This window comes from Cygnus olor, chromosome 1 (assembly GCF_009769625.2).
Source record: "Cygnus olor isolate bCygOlo1 chromosome 1, bCygOlo1.pri.v2, whole genome shotgun sequence".
Taxonomy (NCBI): Eukaryota; Metazoa; Chordata; class Aves; order Anseriformes; family Anatidae; genus Cygnus; species Cygnus olor.
In genome coordinates, this window is record NC_049169.1 from 78,528,790 (window position 1) to 78,550,111 (window position 21,322).

Consider the following 21,322-nt stretch of genomic DNA (forward strand, 5'->3'; position numbering starts at 1 on the left):
CTAGTATTAAAAAGCTAGGGAATGCCAAAATAAATGCTGCCTGTGCAAATTTATTTATAGTGTGCATAGAATATGGTTCATAGAAAAGATATGCAGCTTTTAAGAGACTATTTTTTTTTTTAAATATATAACAAAATATATTGCCTGATTGCAGGTTGCCAGTGATACAGATTGGAACCCTTTTTCCTGATTTCAGTGAGAATTAAGCAAATTGCCTTTTTTTTTTTTTTCTGTCACAGTAGTTGTCTTTAGTTATATCTTTAGGTGCCTGAGTGCCCTTGGGAAACTGGTGTTTCAGTTATTTATGGATGTTAAGATGTTGACAAAAGATCACAGACAAAGTTTTCTGTGATAAGAATCACACAGATCTTTGATATTCCCACAGAACATGAATTCATGTATAATTGCTTCAGTGTCAAGGATGTTGCCTTTACTGGAAGCCTCCTTCATTGTCCATTTAGTCTATAAAACCAGATTTTGTACTGAAATAGAGAAAGATCCAGTGTTGAATCTCTTCAGGCATCTGTGCTACTTAGATTGAATGCAGAAGGGATATTTAGCTGGGATAGTATCCTCTTAAACTGATACAACAGCTAGTCTGTCAGTAAGACTTTGGTGAGTGACAAAATGTTTTTATAAAAAAATGGGATGCTGCTCCTGAATATTTTGCTGTCTGTTTTTAATGATGCAATCATATACTATTTTTTTTTTCCTAGGTTTCTTTTATCTTGCTCTGGACGGACAGTTCCTGTGTGCAAGAAGTAAGAATAGTTTTGATATGTCTTCACCATGGCAATATGTTCTGTGCAACATTTGAAATAGATTTATCTCTCCATAGAGTTTCCTATTGATGTTTTCACTATAGCATTTGACTGGAATGAAATAACATTCTAGTGTCATTTTCACTGTAGCATTTTGTAGCACTGCAGCAATTTCACTCCCTTGAAATGAAGGCATGATTAGACCCATTTTACAGAGATAGAATTGTGCCAAAATAATTATGCTAATAATATGTCTGTTTATCGACACCAGCCAATATTCATAGTTTGAATATTGAACTTGAGTACCTTGGTGCACTTCTTCCAGAGTGGGAAGAAATCTGGGTCCCACTGGCTCTCAGCAGCAGCAGGCGTGCTCAGCTTCTGAGAAAAGGCAGCCTCAGGTCATTTCAACTCCTTAAAAGCAGTAGATAGATTAGATGCAGTTTGGCTGAGCTCTTGAAAGGTTGGACTGAATATTCAGAATCAGTTATCAGCATCCAAGTGATGTATCAAGCTTGAATCAAGCTATAGGTTGACATAAGAGAAGTGAAACAAGCTTTTCAAATAAGTATTGGTGCCAGATCCCAATTCCAGCTGTCCTGCAAGATGTCTTAGGAAACCCCTAATGCTTTAAGGGACATAGAGATTCTTGAGTGTATTCTAGAAATGAAACTGGGCTCATAGTATCCCAGGAGCATTACATTCTCTCCTGGACCACATAGAATCTTGACAGAATCAGCAAGAAGTCTATCCAGCTATTGTTCAGATATATTAATAAAATGAAGAATTACTGCTTCTGTTGCAGATTCTCTTATGCAGAAGTAGTGTATTTTTTTTTTTTCCACACAAACAAGAATGGAATATGAAATCCTGGAATCTCTGTGACAGCAGACCTGAAATTTCAAGAACCTGGCACTAAGTACAGACTGTGCAGTTAGTACCAATCTGTGAAGTGGTTAGTACTGTTTTTATCACTGATAAAGTTCCTTAACCTTGATCTCAAAAACACCCTTAATTACTCAGCATAAAAAATGTTATCATGTTAAAGATGAAATCAAGTATTCTCAGTAAAGAACCACAGGAAAACTCTGTCCTTGGTAGTTACATGATAACTGTACTTATTTATACTGGCATTTAAGTCCGTATAAAATACTTATATAACATGTGCATATATGGGGGTAAGGTGACACCAGAGCTGAGGTTTTTCAAAGAAAGCAGAGGATATGGAATGCCACTGCCCCAGTCCCTTCTGGAAACTGCCTATGTAAACATGCAAGAGGATGAACTTTGCAATGTAACATACTGACAGCAGAGGAACAGGGAATCAGTCTTGTCTCAAGTGTCTGCTGCTCTTACTGGGGAGTTGAATTTATCTAACTGTGAGATGTATAGAGAGAGCATTCTAGTGCATGTTCCTAATGTAGGGGACTAGAATAGCTCAGATGATTTGTGCCTGCTTCTCCTTGTTGGCTATAAAAACAGCCTTGAGTGACTGGCTCCTTTATAGTTGTTTACATTACAGATGTCTAAATGTATGTGAAATGAATTCCATCATGGTTGCTTTAACTTCTCTTATGTTCTCAGTTCCCTGACATTTAAGGTTGTCTCCCTCTCTTTCTCATATTTACCTTTTTTTCTTAGGCTATTCTTGACACCTCCTGGTTGGCTGCTGCCCCCTTTTAATGGCTGCTTTTTAATTTCTTCATTCCATATTTGCTTACTAACATTAATGACACACATACAGACTTTTGGTAATGGATGTCCCTTTTCCACTTGTGAGAGTCACAAAAAGCCGTATTACTTGTTGCATGTACTTTACCAGATAATGTTCTGCTGTGTAAGCTAGCTGTCTCCAGTAAATTACACTGTTGCTCAGTTACCAGGAGCTAGAAGTGTGTGAATAACTCATGGTTTAGTTTGCCTGTTGTATTAAAACAGAAAAGAAAAAACTTTAAGCATTAATCTGAAATGAGCATATTTCAATTTTTAGAATAAACCAGAAACCACAATAGTAACAGCATTAATATGCGTCAGTGTAAATACTACCAGAAATGAAACAGAATGGTGCATGTCACTGCTCGTAGTTGAGCAAAATGTTTCATGTAATCTGACATATATTTTTTTTAATTTTTATAACATATTTAGCCTTTTATTTCTTATAAATAAGTCTGAATTAAGCACCAAAACAAAAGTAAACTATAAAAAGTGTTTCACCAATAATGTCAGCACATTTGAAAAAGTTTAAATGCCTTGTGTTCAAGTGGCCAATCCTAAAATTAGAGAAGTAAGTCAGGTGTCTAGACATAGTTGCCTGTTGTATTTCATATCCCCTAGGATATCCAGGAATGACCTGCATGAACCTGGCTAGCTGGGCACTGTTTTAGCAACTGCTGACTAGGTGGTGACTATCAGAGGGTGTCTAAAATTGCACCAGACTCCCATGATTAGGAACTTGGATAGTTCCCTGATTTTTTGCATTTGAATGCCAAATTCTGAAAATTTTGGCTATAATGCTGTCTTCCCAGTATTTCTTGCTTGTTACTGTATTGATGAATACTAGACAGTTTGTATTTTCCAGTGAGTTGAATTGTAATTTGCTACTCTTACCACTTAAGATGTGTGCATCTGCTTTCATTAAATATTGTTTTATCAAATATGCTTTTGCTAGCATGCTAGCATACCTTTCTTTGTTACTCCTACTTGGCATGGGCCATTTCAGCACTGATAGAAACTCAGTCAGCTCTTCTTGTTGATCCCCAAACTTAGGTTAACTCTGTTGAAAAAAATGTGGAAGCAGCAGCAGAAGAGCTAATGGAGACAGAGGTAATAATTTCTCCCACAGTGGAAAAAAACAGGTGATTCAGAAATGAAGGGTAGCCATCCATGGAACTGACTAGTAAATGAAATGAAGTAATTTGGATAGTTCACAGAAACTTAAAGCCATCCTTTATGACGTATCATGCTACTCAGCTCACATCATTGACAGAACAATGATGTAGCCTCAAAAGGCTATTGCTAATGATTGATCTGAGAATGGGCTCAGGAGGGTTTGTGCTGAGTCAGTTCCTGTGGCTGGGAATCTCCCATGCAAGGGAAATAAAAACCATGTTTGGATCAGAAAAGTCAGAAATGACAGCACAGTGATCAATAAGTTTTATTTCCTAATGCTGTTCCTACTTACAGTTTATAGAGTATCAATTGCATGGCTCGCTCCTACTGGCTTGCATACAACAATTCACCTTTTCATACAACAAATGGTTTAAATTCTTGATATTTTTAATCTGTCCTGAAATCAGTTTCCAGAAATATAAGCAAAAGCAGAACTCTCCTTTGGTTATCAATGTCACTTACAAGGGCTCTAGATGCTGCTAATGTTAACTCAGTAATGCAAAATATTACTGCTCTTCTTCCATCCTGGTAACCTGAGGCATCTATTGCTTTCTGCTATGGTGATTATCCAAAGTAGCACTCTATGAGGAGTCATCTACAGAAAGGTATTCAGCTTTCAGATATATTGCTGTAATGTCATATATACACCACCACAATAGTGCATATAGTCCTATTAATAGGTGGACTCAAATGAGTACTTCAAAACAGAACAAATTATTTTGCTAAAAGGAAGGCTGTGACACTTACTTGGAACATCTCCCTGCAGAGTCACCGCACTGTAAATTCACATATTGGCTCACTGCTTAGGTCTCCTTACAGACAAGTCCAGAGTGACTACAGAGCTACTTGATGCATGGAATGACGACTCCCTGCATGCTGCTGTAAGGGAAAAAAAGATTAAGGAATTAGGTCTGTGTAGAAATGCTGTTTCTGATTTACTAAGTGTTACTGTGAGAACTCTTAACACCTCTTCCTTGCCCCAACATCTTTTAAAGAACACAGACATCTGTTTGTAGAAGATACAGTGAGACCAGGAACCACCCTCTATGCTCCCTGTAGTTATCTGAGAAGAGGTGAATAGCTAAAAAGTAGAGAGCAAATGGAACAATTTAAGAGAAACTGCTGGTTTTCAAAATAAATCTGCACAGAATCACATCAGCCCTCCTTACCTGATCCAATGCATAAGTTTAAACTAAGTTTTCTTTTAAACTATCTGACTTTCAACAATAAGACTTTTTTTTTTTTTTCTTTTTTTTTTTCCCTCTTTCTGCAAGCTGCAGCAAGAGAATGACAATCTGGCTTTGTCTTGAAACACTCCGAGTCTTTCAGATGAAGTAGTCTTGACAGCTCTGCTATTAATAGTGGCATTTTCTCTCCTGTTTAAAAACGAGAATTGTGCTGAACTGGGAATCAGTCATGTTAGTAATAATTTTTCACCAGGGGCAAATACAGTGTACTAACTTGTGTAGGAGAATTTACATTGACAATACCATGAAAGATAAATTAACTTGTTTATGATATGTTGGCACGCTTAGGTGCAAAATAAGGTAGCCCTCCTTCAAAGAGAAGTGCAGTGGGGCTACGTTTAATGTATGCTTGCATTATTGTATGTGTGAGCAGAAGACCTGACCTTTTCATTCTACTTGGAGACGAGAAAAGATTTTGATATGCACAAGGAACATGAATCAGTACATGAAATTGTCTCTCTACTGAAAGAAGTCATTAAAAAGTCTCATTAGAAATTCAATATATATACCTTGAAGAATTTAGTGCATTTTTGCTCTGTTACGGTCATTTTACATGTTGGTTTTTTTTCAGCAAATCTTGCTGTTTCCATCTGATTAGCCACCACTCCACTTTTGCCTGAGATCTTCCCTGACAGGAAAAGACATGAATGGTATGGAAAAGTCAATATTTAAATGTGAAATCTCACAAATACTTTAGGTACTATAAGTGGCATGGCTAATTCTAAAGGTGATGTTTTCTGTAAAAAACTGTTGTTGAACCAAATGCCCAGTGCAGAATTGAAGGCACTGCACTACTGCAAGACAAAAAAAAAAAAAGAGAGGTTCTGGAGTTTTTATGTCATTAACATATTAAAATAATTAATTATGTCATTAACATATTAAAATAATTTCATTTTAACACATATTTTGCCAACGAACACTGCAGTTTTAATGGAACAAAACTGAGAATTTATCTTTTCACAGCATTTGATTCAGAACCCTATGCAGAGCAGCAAAGCAGATATTTCAGGACAAGCATCTTAAAATCCATGGGTGCTGAGTACTTACTAAGTGTTTATTTAGAATGGGTGGCATAAGCTCTATTTTTGGGTTCTGAGCCTTTTTGATTGTGTAAACTATTGTCTAGTTTGGTGGAATTCATTTTTTTCCTCCTTGATTTACACATTTCCAGATAGAAACTCTGGATAGAACTCCAGATAGAACTCTGGCTGTGACTATGATTCTAGTGACTGTGGGCCTGCTTTTGTTACCCTTTGGAGAATCCCTATACCACTTCCTGATGCAGTGCCCCAGGCTGAAAATGACTAGTTTCATTTTTCAAAAATTATTGCATTGCCACATTGTTCATGCTTATTGGTGTTGTGTGAAAAAATAGGAACTTTGGCAGTGTTATATATAATTTTACATCAGTATAACATAACAGTTCATATAATTTCATGTCAATGAACGGTTAACACATTCCTAAAATATTTTATAAGCAGTTGTCATAACTGTCACTATCTTCTCCATGGTGTTATGGGTCATTACAGCCCACTGCTCCAGGTCATATATTGTCCTGCTGGCTTATATACTACTCATAACAGCCTACAGCATTTGATTAAACATCTTTTGAAAGAATCATAAAAATCATCACCATGGAGGTAAAGTATTTTTTATGATGGAGTCTTAAGTGTACACTGTTATCTGAAGTCAGTTCTTTGATTTCCCTTGTCAAAAGAGGATGTATATTTCATGCAACTTCTTTCTGAGCAAGAAAGGGAGATCCTACAAAAATTGCCCATGTTTTAAAAAATGAGATGTTTGTAGCTAGAAAGCCGTGCTCACAGATAGATGCATAGCTATATGCCCAATTCCCAAAAGTTCACCCAGGTCCTTAGAGCTTCCCCTCTTAGATGAGGATGTTTCTCACCTTTTAGGACTGAACTCTCTTAGAAGAGGTCCCTGTTCAAAGTGCACTTAGGTTAGGCGTATCACCTTTAAACATTTTCTAGTAACTTGTATCTAACCAGCTGTGTGACGCTATCTCACAAAGCGTATTATCACACACCAAGAAACTTGGGGACTTGATGGATAGCGAAAGTGAAATGCTATCAGCTTACATAAACCGCTGATTGATGAATCACAGTTAATGTCATTTTTTTTAAAGGAAAAGACTCCAGAGAGTCTTTGAAGCCTTTGAACTGCCAGTCAACCTACAGTACCTTTGTTCCTTTAACTTCTCTTAAAGTGTGTTCATGAGAAAATATGCCTTGTTAGTGAAAAGCTGACGACCTGAACACACAACAAATCCCTTTGTATTATAAAAAGGAGGTACTGCCCAATAGTATATCATTAGGTATTAAACTTTTTTTCATAGGTAATTGATTCACATCTGGCTGGCAGATGGTCACTAGTGGGGTCCCTCAAGGCTCCCTTTTAGGGCCAGTCCTCTTCAATGTTTTTATAAATGATTTCGGTGTAGGACTAGAAGGTGTTTTGAGCAAATTTGCCGACGACACCAAACTTGGAGGAGTTGTGGACTTGGATGAGGGTGGAAAGGCCTTGCAGAGAGACCTGGACAGATTGGAGAGCTGGGCAATCACCAACCACATGAGGTTTAACAAAAGCAAGTGCCGGGTCCTGCACCTGGGACGGGGCAACCCTGGCTATACGTACAGAGTGGGCGACGAGATGCTGGAGATGCTGGAGAGCAGCCCCGCAGAGAGGGATCTGGGGGTTGTGGTTGACAGCAAGTTGAATATGAGCCAGCAGTGTGCCCTGGCAGCCAGGAGGGCCAACCGTATCCTTGGATGCATCAAGCACGGCATTGCTAGTCGGTCGAGGGAAGTGATTGTCCCGCTCTACTCTGCGCTGGTGCGGCCTCACCTCGAGTACTGTGTGCAGTTCTGGGCACCACAGTACAAAAAGGACATTAAACTGTTGGAGAGTGTCCAGAGGAGGGCTACGAAGATGGTGAAAGGCCTAGAGGGGAAGACGTATGAGGAGCTGCTGAGGTCACTTGGCCTGTTCAGCCTGGAGAAGAGGAGGCTGAGGGGGCACCTCATCGTGGTCTACAACTTCCTCGTGAGGGGGAGTGGAGAGGCAGGTGACCTATTCTCTGTTATCACCAGTGATAGGACCCATGGGAACGGTGTGAAGCTGAGGCAGGGGAAGTTTAGGCTAGACATCAGGAAGAGGTTCTTCACCGAGAGGGTGGTCGCACACTGGAACAGGCTCCCCAGTGAAGTAGTCACTGCACCAAGCCTGTCTGAATTTAAGAAGCAATTGGACTGTGCTCTTAGTCACATGGTCTAAACTTTTGGGCAGACCTGTGTGGTGCCAGGAGTTGGACTTGATGATCCTTATGGGTCCCTTCCGACTCAGGATATTCTATGATTCTATGATTCTGAAAAGCTGTTTTGACAATTTGAACATTTGTATTTTGTATCATTTTAAAACAGAAGTTTGTGTAACAGAATGTCTTCTAGCCTTGTGGCAAATTTTGTGGATAATGAAGAATTGTATGTCTTTATAAAGTTTGACACAAGGCTGAAAGACAAGAACCTGTTTTGCTAAAACAAAACCAAAAAAACTCATTCATACACATGGAAATCAATGTGTTGATTCTTTCTATTGAAAGAAACAGTGTTATGACAGTCTTACTAGTTTAAATATACTTAGTTATGAAAATGAACTATCATTTATGTTTTGCACATAGATAGTATCTCCACGTATCTATCAATGCATGCTATAAATGACAATTTGTTGTATTACAGGGGAAAAACTGAAATAATTAGTTTAACTATGATGCACAGAGTCAATGGCAGAGTCAAAGGTGGAAGATAGATCTGAATCAAATGCATTCTGATGAGGTGAGACGAAAGAAAGTGGTACTGCATGTTCAAACTAAATCTGAATTCAGGGTCAAAACGGGCAGAAGGTCTCGTGCCTCTCTGTGCTTCTGCATATACAGGGGTAAACAACACCCCACTTTCTTTGTTAAATGGAGATGGGTGCTTTCCTAGCTTGAGGAAATCAAGCTCTCTTACTCTCTTTACTCTCTTGATTTACTCTCTTTCTTGATTAAGCTCTCTGTAAGTCAGGAGACTTAAAGGTCCAATGAGACCTTGTGGCTATCCAAAATATATCTCAGGCTAGTATAACAACTACCAGAATAAATACATTGTTGATTAAAGAAGGCTCAGTTAAATGATTATATCTTTCTTTATTTTGCATCCTTCCTGTCTGTCTTCTGAGAGGGTAGGTTCCCAAATTATCTTGAGAGGAGTGTTTATTCTATTTATTTATTTATTTATTTATTCCCTGTGCAGATATTGTGAGCTATATGAACAGCTGAAAGCAAATGCAATGTGGTGAAACAGCCTGTTTTGTGAGGTTTCCAGACTCAGCTTTGCTGACCTGTTAAAAGGTTTAACTTGGCAGTGTGTACACAGACCAGAGCACAACCCTCAGAATAAAATTCTGTGTTGTTCTTGTTAGAAGTTGTCTCTGTTAGCTTCCATTTGACTGGGAAAATCATGTCTATGCAGCTACAACAGTGATGAATGGCCACTGTTCTCGTCAGTATGAGTGAGGGCTAACATTTTAAGCTCCCTTATGTCTACTGATAAGCCTGCAGTAGGGAAGCAGGTCTCAGTAGATACCACTGATAAAAGCATTGCTTGGACTGTGGTCCAGCTTGGAGGCAGTGGGGGAAATGGCGGGGAATCTAATCTGTGTCACAACATCCTTATCTGGTTTACCATGCTATGTCCTACAGGATGTGCAACACAGAATTGCTATAGTGCTAAGCTCTGTGGAGACATAGCTCGTGTTTCTAGCTTTTCCCAAGTTATCTTCCATTTGTGGTTGGATACTACTGCAGTGCTGGAAAAGAGCTATTTAGTTTTCAGTGTTTCCAAAACAATCTGCCATATTTAGAGTGAGGCCAAAAGTCACTCCTGTATCTTGGGTAGATAATTCATCATTATTTGTAACATTTAGGCTAAGAGAAATAGTTGTTGTTGCTTTTTAATTGAAAATTTACATTGGCTTTGCATTTTGAATTTCCTGTGAGGTTGCACAAGCAATTGTAAAGGGGTCCTGACCTTAGTCTGAGAGCCACTGGATGACAGCCTTTTTTTGTTTTGTGGCCAAGATGTGTAGATCTAGAATGACATAAGAAGCAGAAAGATACAGGATAGGTGTCATCTGACCTGATTTTTATCTGTCTAAAAGTTAGTTATCTAGGCTAAGCTAGCTCTTCAGATTTTCAAGTCAAAGGGAAAAGAGAAGTACCTCCAGAGACCATTTCCTCCCACTTATTTTAGACAGCTGTCTTAAGATGGGATAAATTGCTCTCTGGAAATATCTGTCTCTGTCTGATACCTATTTAGAGAGTCTATATGAGGATCTTCAACAAAACTACTTGCTAAGAATAGGGTATGGCTGATTCTGATTCTATACAAATACTTTACTCTCCCAAGGTATTTTCCTTTTATTGGAACACTGGAATGATAAGAGTGCCCCTCAAACAAGATCTGTCCATATAGAAGAAAATATGTATATTCTCAGTTTCTGAAGTGGTGGTCTAATAATGTAGGAAGCAGTGAACTTGGTACAAATGTGGGCTTTTAGGAGGAATCCCATCAAGAAGATGGGAATTCAATATTCCAAGACATCAGGGATGCTCTATAATGCTTGAATTAGTCACAATAGAAAAAAACACTGAATTCCACACTTCCTGAATTTTACATTAATTTACTGAATATTTAAAGACTCTGTGCATTTGTGAATTTATGTAAATTTCATATCTCTACTCCCACTTATTTTGGAGATTTATTTAATTTATGCATGTTGCTGATGCCTTGCGAAGATCTGGGAGTGACTTCTCACCTTCATTCAATATCTCAGTCCCACTGCTGAAGCCTGTGTGCTGAAACAAAAGCAGGTTATAAAGGTCAAGGCATGTACAGTAAGTGCCTCCCAGTGGCATCTAAGCACATCCAACCACTGAAAATTCACAGCAGTTGAGGGAGTCCATTCACTAAAGTGCTCAGGCATGGCTCCTGTGGATGTATTCCTTCAGGCACCTTTTTTTATACACACAGACCACACAAGTAGGCTTCAAATATCTGCTTTAAAATTGAGAGTATGAACTTACCACAAAAGTGTTCCCTCAACATCCTTCAGCTCCCCAAATGTCTAAGAAAATATAAAAGCTCTGTAGAATTCTAAAGCTAAATTCAAGTAAATTGAATTTATTCAAAAATTCAAATAAATGTATTTTTGGTCAAATATATATATATATTTTTTTTTTTCTGGGAAAACACTATTTTCAATGGAATAATTTCTTTGGTTTTCCCTGTATAAGGCTTTTCCTTCTTCTAGGGCTATAGAGCCAAATATATGGATACTACTAGTCTTTGCTCATTTGTAAGCAACTGTCTCTAAAATCCTTTCTCCATGAAACCATGATTTATATAATTCAAATAGCACTTCCAGTCTCATGGTACCATGGGAAAAAAACACCACCAGAAAGAAAGTTTGTATTACTCTTTCGTGAATGTAAACTCTTCTTGGTATAACTCTTGTTAGTGTGTGTATGCATGTACACGTGTCCCAAGGAATATGCCCTTGAACCATCTATTTCTTCATTTTTCTTTTAAATATAAATTAAGTTCATACCTAAGCACATCAGTAAGAGAAATTTCTTTAACTTAGAATGTTCATCACATAGGTCCCTATTTTCAGACTCTTTGCAAATATGCTAACGTGAATAGATCAAAACTGAGTGGCACATACAAGAATAAACCTTTTATAATGGTCAGTGTGGCTCTCCAGAAACAGGCATTTAAACCTGAAAAGTGAGTTGAGATAAGCAGATGTGTGCAGTAATTAAAGCCATCATAGTAAAGTGATACTTCAGCTTTTAAAAAGATAGCATGTTTTTTCTTCTTCCCCTATCTTTTTTTTTTTTTTTTCATTTCAAAAGGAAAGCATGCAGTTATTTGTCTTAAGGTGGCACTTAAACTGCCACCTGACTTGTTTTTCTCTGATACAGAGAGAATGATTTAAAACAAAATTTTAAGTGCCTACTATCAGGAGGGATTTGTTTGACTGGAATTTTTGCTTTCCATTTATTGTTATTCCTTTTCTGGGTCTGAATCTTCAACCTCATTCACCCTGATCAGAAACTATTATTGAACAAAATAATCTTACTGCAACTGTAGAATTGCAGTCCTGTATGTAGTGTTTCTATGATTTTCTACCTCCTCAAAGTTTATTTAGTGGTTATTTATTTAACTATTAAATAAATAAAAGCCCAAACAATGTTTTTTTTATTTCAATGGTTTGCTTATTTTCTGTAGATAATGGAAATACCTATACACATACCTCAGAAGCTCACGTAAATACATTTAAATAAGTATGATCATCTCTGTAGTCAAAATCAAGACCCTTGTAAAATATATAATTTTAAATATAAAGTATATGTATAATATATTCTACAAATAGTTATGAGATGAAATATAAAAAAATGGATGGAGTGAGAAAGAAGACAGGCATACTAAACTCTTGTAATACCTAAGCAAGGGTTAAAAAACAATTAAACTGAGATCTACAGTTCTGGTTTCTAACCAGTTAAGATAAATATTATATATCAAATTCCATGTGCGCTCTCCTAATGAAGTCTTTTGATTACCTGCAGACAGATTTTCATAGCTGATTATTACAATGGGACTACTGAAGTTAAGATATTCTTAATGCGAAACCAAGGGTAATACTCTAATGACACTGAGACTTCTCTCCTACAAAAACCAAGGCATAGCCATGGAAGGCTGCTGCACCTAATAGGGATACATGGGAGAAGTCACTTTACAGCTGAATTAATATTATAATGCTGTTGACATACACTGTTGAACAACTGCCATTTGGGTGGACAATGTCTTCTCTCATCACCTTTAGCTGTCTTATTAAGAGAAGCAAGGGTGATCACATGGAGTTAAGGCAGCTTTATACTCAGCCATTTTCTAACTCTGTTCAGTATTACTTTTTCATAGTACTATCTTCTGTGAACACAAAACGGTATTGGACAGAACTGGGACCACTGCTTTTGTATTTTCTTCTTTTGTCACAGTTTTTATTTTTTTAATTTTCCTGTTTTCCAAAAGCAGCAATATAAAAGTGGGGAAAAATATAAAATGCAAGAAAAACTTCAAAATATCTTATTGGGAAATAATACTTTACCTCAGATTTTCGTTTAAGGCAATCAAAGCTGGAAGCAGAATTTCTATTTTTATTTAAACTGTGTAAGCAAAATCTCAGTACAGACAGCCATCATGTGTGATTTTTTGGAGATCATCATGAAGAAAGGACAGAAAGCAGGGCTATAGTTCTTGTGAAATATATGTTTTCTGAGGGATAATGAGAATTTTTCTCATACTGGAAGCATACTAATAGATTTTTACTTGAGAAATTTTCTAGTATATGAGAACTGTGAAGACATGCTCTCAATAATTTACCATTGTGTATTTTTGTTCTAAGAAAAAAACAGGGAAAAATGCCTCATCTCATGCTCTGGTGCAGCACTGAGCAGGATGGGGTTCTCAGTCACCAGAGGTCTGTAAGCCATCAACAGATGGTCTACAGAATGACCATAAAAATTAACTGTTTAAGGCCTAGATGGCCTAAAAGCTAGTTATATTAGTGATATTTCAAATTAAAATGTTTTTCAGTACAGTAGTATACTTCTAAGTATGTGAGACCTTGCTGGTCTGCTAATTCTCCACTTCCAGCTGCCTAACCTTGAAAGGTATATGTTAATTCAGAAGGATTTTTCAGGAAAGCTTTGTGCTCCCCCAGCTACAAGAAAGCTGAGAAACACTGTCCTAGGAGGTTGTGTTCAAAGCCAGGAGTTCAATAATACCAATCCCTCCCTCACCACATTTTGTAGACTTTGCGGGGTTTTCATGTGCATATGTAGTTATTCTTGTGAGGGAGGCAAACATGAATGTCCTCAAAAGACTTAAGGTCACAGATGAAGCCTGCTTCAGCACCAATAGTCAAATAACTCAAATATCTCTCTGATGGTTCCCACATCTGGTGTCTACCTGCTTTGATTGCAGTCACTTGACCTGTTTTTCTTTTTCACAATAGCATTTCACTTGATCAAACTACTCTTTGGTTTTGTAACATCCAGTAATCAGTAACTAGCAGCACTCAGCCTGCAGTACAGTCACAGTGGCTGTGTGACCATGGGCAGCTTTCTAATCTTTCTCTTCTTCATGGTGAACCATCATGACTCAACAACAGTCCCAAAAGAAAGGATACCCCTAGTGAATATAGAAGTACCTAATTATTAGGATTTTTGCCTCATTCTAGAATTAACAACGCACAAGTTATTCAGCATATATTTAAACTTACATACTTAGAAAAAAGATTCAGAAAGGCTGTTATACTAAGAAGAACCACTAAAGACCTGCAGCTGGAGATGTTGGAAAGAGTGAGGTTATGTCACTGTGCTTTAGAGGCAATTACTTTATAGTGACTGGAAAGGGCTACACTTTCCTCCAAATAGTTCCAAGACAGCAAAAAGAAGCCAGGGATTATGCTTGTGCTGCTTTCCATCTAGCAACTCAGGGCTTAAACATCCTCTCAAGATGTGAGAAATACAGACTCGTTCCTGTTTTTCAGTCTGACCTCGTGTCAATCTTTGCTTGGACAGTGCCTAAACTTGTAAATATGCACAGTTTTGTACACTTTTTAAGCCTGTGTTTTTCATATCTGAGTAAGTTCACTAACATGTGCATCTGGAACTGGCAAAAGCAAAAAATCTGCAATTAAGTACACTTGGGTTAATTTTTAACAATTTAGAATAAAGGTCGAAGGTTAAGTGTATGATATCAGTCATTTCTTCTGAAAACCTTCTCAAAACTGTAAGTATATAATTGTTTTGCCCTGAGAATCTATTCTTTTGTCTCAATCCAACATTAGGATATTTGCATTTGAGTAACAGTTTGAACTGTGTTTAGCAAAACATGATTTTAAAGTACTTTTTGCAACTAGAAAGATAAATTAGTTAAAAGTTCTGACAGATTCTATATTTGCTAATAATTAGTTACCTTGTGACTTTTAATCCTGTTTGTAAACAAAACATGGACTTACCAGTTTAGTCATATGACTAAACTGAGCCAAATGGAAGATGCATTTTAAACTGGAAATAGGATATTCCCTTGGGACTCAGGGAAGGCAATTTGCAGAATATTGCTTCCTAGAACTTTAAATCCAGATATTTGCATATCTTTTGTTCTACTTTTTGTTTATTTAGTAAGCTTATTTGTGGTTTAAAACTTTAACTTATTTATGGATATGTGTAGGACAGAGAGGTCCAAACACATGTCTCTCAGGCGTAGCATGTTTGCTGTTGTCAGCCACTCAGAATATGCCTGCTCTGATCCATACAGGATATATATATATTTTTTTTTCTTTTTTTTTTTTAGCTTAAATTACATCAGTCCTTCATACACCTAGTTCATAACTGTAGCCTGTACCTAAACTGTCCACATTGCGCTCTTTAGCTCTTTATGCACTGTGTAAATTGTTGTGGCATTTCTGCAAACTAACTGCTTAGCCTGCCATAAATGCATTCCAAACTTAGACCAGAAGTGGAAGGAATAAGATCTTGAATATCCTTGTAGCATAAGCTGCCTCTCATCTTGCTGTTGGCTGAAGAGATACTGATGGATGTTCAACAAAGGACATAATTTCCTTACAACTGTGCTGATTCTAGGAGGCAAGCTGTGTTCAGGGCTGGCCTGAGCAGCTTAGGTTAGGGCTTGAGACCATTGTCCCACAAATATTTGAGATGACATAACGTATCACCCAAGGTGACATAACATATCACCTGATGAGGCCCTGAGCAACCTGATCTAGTGGGAGGTGTCCCCGCCTGTGGCAGGGGGGTTGGAACTGGGTGATCTTTGAGGTCCCTTCGAACTCAAGCCATTCTATGATTCTATGATTCTATGATTCTATAATTCTATGACTCTATGATTCTATGATTCTATATCACTGGTGCTCTAATGGGCACTCTTCATCCTTTCCTACTCTGCTTTCACCCTCAGTTTCTCCTCTCTTCTCATGTTCTTGGTTCCACTTTCTTCCTGCTCTTTTCCTTATGTAGTTCTGACACGTTTAGCCGCTTAGTGAGACAAATAAGTTCACTATGTGAAAAGAAGTTTTTTGCTGTGTTAGATTTTTGTCTATTTAATGCGTTAGTGGTTTACAGAAGAGTCCAGGAGAAAAAAAAAAAAAAAAAAAAAAAAAACATCAGGAATGCACAGAAGAGACCACGTAGATGGGAGAAGGGAGGGAGAACACTATTGGTTCAGCTTTAGTGATTGAAATTGTAGTCTGAGCTTTAAACTGGTTTTAAAGTGTGGTGTAGACACACCTGAACTGGACAATTTACACACCTACATCTCTTTGATAGGCTATAAGTCTGTGTTTCTTTATTGCTCTCTACAACTGCCTGAAAGGAAGTTGTGGGGAGCCACTGGTCTGCCTCTTCTCACAGATAACTAGTGATAGGACTAGAGGGAATGACCTCAAGTTGCACCAGGGGAGGTTCAGGTTGGAAATTAGGAGACATTTCTTCTCAGAAAGAGTAGTCAGGTATTGGAACGGGTTGCCCAGGGAGGTGGTGGAGTCACCATCCCTGGGTGTGTTCAAGGAAAGGTTGGGCCTGCTGCTTAGGGACATGGTTTAGTGGGTGACGTTGGTAGTAGGGTAATGGTTGGACCCGATGATCTTGAAGGTCTTTTCCAACCCTAATGATTCTATGATTCATCAGTTCTGTTTGACCAAGCGTTACCACAAAAAATATTTTGAGGAGAAAGCAACCTCAGGAACATAACTGGAATTCATAATTCTGTCTATTTTGTTATTCAGTTCACAGTCTTAATCATATTCCCAGTCAAAAATGGATTGATATATATATATATATTTTCTGCAATAATTTATGCTTTGAAGGGAGATAATAGTAAAAGCAAATATTCCCATTCTGTCATCTGTAATCATATGAGGAGTAGTGTGATGTTTCTGATGCCCCAAGGAAAGGGAGTAACTCAGAAGCAGTAACTTTAGCACCAGAATCCAAACCTGTATAGCCAGATGGTGTTCCTTGTATGCATTAGAGAAATGTAGGGTCTGGTACAGTAAGGGACAGAATCCTATTGCTAACTCCAAAGAGCAGAAGAGGACAAGTATAGGGGATTGCATTCTTTGTTCTGCTACTCACCTTTTGGCATGCCAAATGGACTACAATCTTTATAATGCATATTAATATTAATTCAAGGCATAAAAGACTCCTTGGGATATGAGCTCTTATGCCAAATCGCAGAGAAAGTGCAAAATTGTGTAAGTGCATTTTAATACTGATGGTTGAACACAGCATGACTACACATCCTTAAACAAAGCAGAAATGCAATCTATTTATAGATCCGAGTCATTTGTCCAAGCTGCTGACCAACTACACTTAATTTTAAATTTATTATTTTCAGGAATGCTATGATAATACATTCCTCTTTTAGAGACTGAAAATGTGGGGGTGGCTATAGAAAGAGTTAATGCCCATGATTTTGCCAGGAATCGAGTTAATGAAGAAATGCATTTGAGAGGATTAACATTGTTGTAGAAATCAGTTTGTGAAGAGATTGACTGGGAGGGTGTTGGGCTGAAGAACGTGAAAGGGCAATTCAGTCCTTTTGGCAGGCTTGTCAAGGATAGCTTGCTTCCCAGCCATGGCTCCATGAAGTGGGAAACACTGAGAAGAGCAAGTGCCACAAGATAGCACTTTGAAAAGGGTGACGAAAAGGGGGAAATGTACCTGTATCCATCCAGGCTGTAAGGTAGGGCTCTGACTTGCCCTGGTTTTCTTAGGCTTACTCCATCAGGCAGCAGGGAACTGTATTGAATAACCGGATTTAATGAAGACTTCATGGTAGTCCTCAGAGTTCTTAAACTGATGTTCTTTCTCTCTATTTAACTCTTCTGCATGGTAAGCCACAGATGCGTAGGGGCTTTTACAGGTCAGTATGTTTCAAGTCCCTAGAATATATGTCTTCTTCTTTAAATATTTTTTTTGGGAAATATATAAAATGTGTGAGAAAGCAGGTGGCTTAGCAGTACCAGAATCTCTAACCACCCAGCTGAGATGGAGACAACTAGAAGTATTCAGACAAAGAAGGAATTTTTTTTGCATATGTTGAGATGGAAAGCGGAATGGAGTCTGGTTTGTTTTGTTCAGAACTTAAGCTGGTCTGGTGGTTTTGGTTTTATTTTTTTCTATTTCTAATTTTAATGCCAAGAAACTAGGCTTTAATGTGATTTCTATTAAAATTTACGGTTACATTGATGCCAGTGGAAGAAGGGGTGGCTCAACAGAACATACAGAACAGAATTAAATGTCCTTTTGTGGTGGCAAGGACAGGCATAGTAATGAAGACCATAGAGACAAGTATATGTCAGTCAGATATATAGGTAGGTCTTTGCAGTTCCACCTCCTACAGCGGGCAGTGCCAAATGCTTGTGAAGAAGACTGAAAAGCAGTATTACAGACAGTTACAAACTAGCTTGCCTTCCGAATGTGTCTTTTATCCATCTTTATGTAGTGGTTGGCCTATGACCAGAGAATGAATGCTTTTTTTTTCACCATTTTTATCCAGTCTCATGCATCTGTCTCAGTGCTTTCTGTGTACTTTTACCTTCCTTCAGGTCTCATCCTGCTGAGTTCCTCACTACCAGCAGTGGGACAGTGATGAGACTATACTGCTGACACCCTTGAGAGATACCACCTGATGAGAAAAAACTAGCTGTTATGTTCTTGATAATTGTATGTCAAATTTTCTCAATTAGAAAAAAATGTACATAGGCTTGTAGGTTTTGTTGGAATCCAGTTTTGTTAGAATCCATTTTGTAATTATTTAAGGAAGATGCTCAAATATCAAATATCTTAGAAGGAATTGGATTTCTTTTGCAAACATGGTACAAATTTTTTTCTGTTTTTCTTTTGTCTTTTTCAACACTGTAAAGGTATCATTAGACAGTTTCAGATATTGCAATCACTTCAAAAAGCCAACATGAAAGAAGCTGAGAAACCACATGCAGAGGACAAATTCTGCGGTATTTCCAGGCTTAAGGTACAGAAACATTTTAGCAATTTTTTATGAATGCAACCAAAATTGTTTGCACTTACAGTCATTCAGTAGGAGTTAAAATCTAGACTAAAAGAATGAACAGTCTGCTTCTTTCCTTATCTGTAATGCCTTAACCATTGAGGTCAAGAAAATTTGTAACCAAACATATGTTGCTTTTTATGTCCCTGAACTTTATGTTGTGTGATGTGTTGGAGGTATGCTTGACTGCTGCTTTGAATCTCCACCCCTGATCTTCTGTAATGCCTCTAGGCTTTACTTTCTGTAATCCCCCTGTTCCTTTATAAACCTGTGAAATGAGCCAGTTGTGACATGGAAGTAAAAATTGGCTGTTGATATATCCCACACTATTTTAGTAGTCAAGAAGCTCTATAAAAAGATATAAAATAGCTTGTTTTAATAGAAAGTCAAAGCTCAAATACATTACTGATGCTTTTTAGCATTTGCAGTAGATGCATTTAAAAATACTATTGATTTTATTTCATAAATAATGCTTATGAATAACCCTTTAGTTAAAAGGACTTGAATACTACCGCATATATTCTTTTTTTTCCCCACTGTCAATTACTACCAGGTTACTGTAAAAAAGAGAACACATTATTTACTGTTTATGTTTGAAATGGTCTCATGACCTCTACTGAGAAAGGATAGCAGCTACTCAACCAAATAATTCTATCAAAGGCAACGATCTTAATCCTGCAAGAATTCTGTCATTCAGATGAGCAAAGAGTGTGAAGATCCTTGCACCCAGCACACCCGTCTTTTTCCTTCTGGCTGCAGACGTTGTGCAGTCCTGCAGATGGCAACCTTGCAGCAGGCACACGGTGGGAGAGGTTGTGCTGTACCTGTCTTGACCGGGGAAGTGGGGTTTAAGGTTTCTGAAGGCAATGTTGGTGACTCGGAGCATGTGAAGAACAAAATCTTTCCTCATTTTTTTGGTTTAGTGAAGCCATAAGTCTGTGTACAAAGATAGCTGATGGGATTTGAACATTTCTATTTACATTCTATTCACATGTCAGAGTATTGGGACTATTAAATTGTTTAACCCAGAAGCACACTTTTGGTGGGTAAACAACATTGTAAATTCCTAAATATATAATTTTGAATTCTTCACGTATTCTTCTCTTTCCTTCCTAGGTATTTCTGCTGGCGCTATCACTTGCATTTGTTGGTAAAACAATGTCTGGTGCTTATATGAACAGCATGTACACACAGATAGAGAAACAATTTAATATTCCAGCTTCTTTAGTGGGGATCATTAATGGAAGCTTTGAAATTGGTAATCAATCGTTTTATTATTTGTTATTCCTTGAAATTATAAAATGTTGGCTGAGCATGTATTAGCGGCTCTCCTGTCTGTATTAATCTGCCAATTGCTGTTTGTGACAGCAAAATGACCAACTTTGTTCTACTGTCTCTGCTGGTACTTACATATTTAGTGTCTTGGAAACTAACAGGACAACTTAATTGAGGATGGTTAGGATTAAAGGCTGGTTCAGCTAATTTTTGCACTCTCTTACAATATGACAGAACAACTAACAAAACAGAAATATAAGCTTTTTAATCAACTAACAAAATAGAATGATTTTGTCAACTCAGAATATAAGGTCATATTAGCATTTTTACAGTTATTTTAATCAGTGGCCTCAAAGTTGGTTGGAGTGGATTGTTTCCTTACTCAAACTCATGAGTATTTTAAGTTTTCATACCTGTAGAACTGTAAAGAAAGTTTCCAGTTCTACTGTTAGTGCCCTTCCTATCAGTAAGCTTTACTGCCGAATGACAGGTAATGTCTTGCTGTTGCCACAAAAGCCAAACAAAAGACTTTATAGCGTCAGATCCATATAAGTAGAGACCCTCAGAGGATGTGTGTAGGAGAGGCAAGGCTCTTTTCATCCCCTTCCCTGGTCTTCTATATCGGTATGTACAAGTAGAAGGAGCTATTCATGACACCATGCTGCTGCATGAATCATAGAATCAAAAAAAGACTGTATACCCAGAATATATTATTGCTTTTGATATGAAGGAGACTTTAAGAAACATTAAATAGCCAAGATTATTGATGTGGTATGTAAAAGGGTAATATTTTAAATAAATTATCCTTTCATACACACTTTTCTATAGCAAATTGTGGCATTCTTATCTCCAAAGATGTAAAAGTAACCGTGAATAATCGTATTAATATTTAAAATGATTAAAAATCTATGCATGTGCCAGAGATAGATTAATTATG

General features: G+C 37.6%; 1 protein-coding gene across 4 annotated transcripts in view; it reads left to right on the top strand.

The window, feature by feature from the left end:
* The window catches only part of SLCO1A2 (solute carrier organic anion transporter family member 1A2), a 54,427-nt gene that overhangs the window by 14,275 nt on the left and 18,830 nt on the right, over positions 1-21,322 (top strand). For 3 of the 4 annotated variants that reach the window (XR_005822167.1, XM_040565830.1, XM_040565847.1), the window contains exons 2-4: positions 717-761; positions 18,968-19,074; positions 20,227-20,368. Coding sequence is in view for 3 of the 4 variants with exons in the window: in XM_040565830.1 (XP_040421764.1) it covers positions 19,015-19,074; positions 20,227-20,368 (202 nt within the window). In the remaining variant the exon portion in view is untranslated. The remainder of the gene's footprint in view (positions 1-716; positions 762-18,967; positions 19,075-20,226; positions 20,369-21,322) is intronic. The other variant, XM_040565838.1, reaches the window with a different exon arrangement.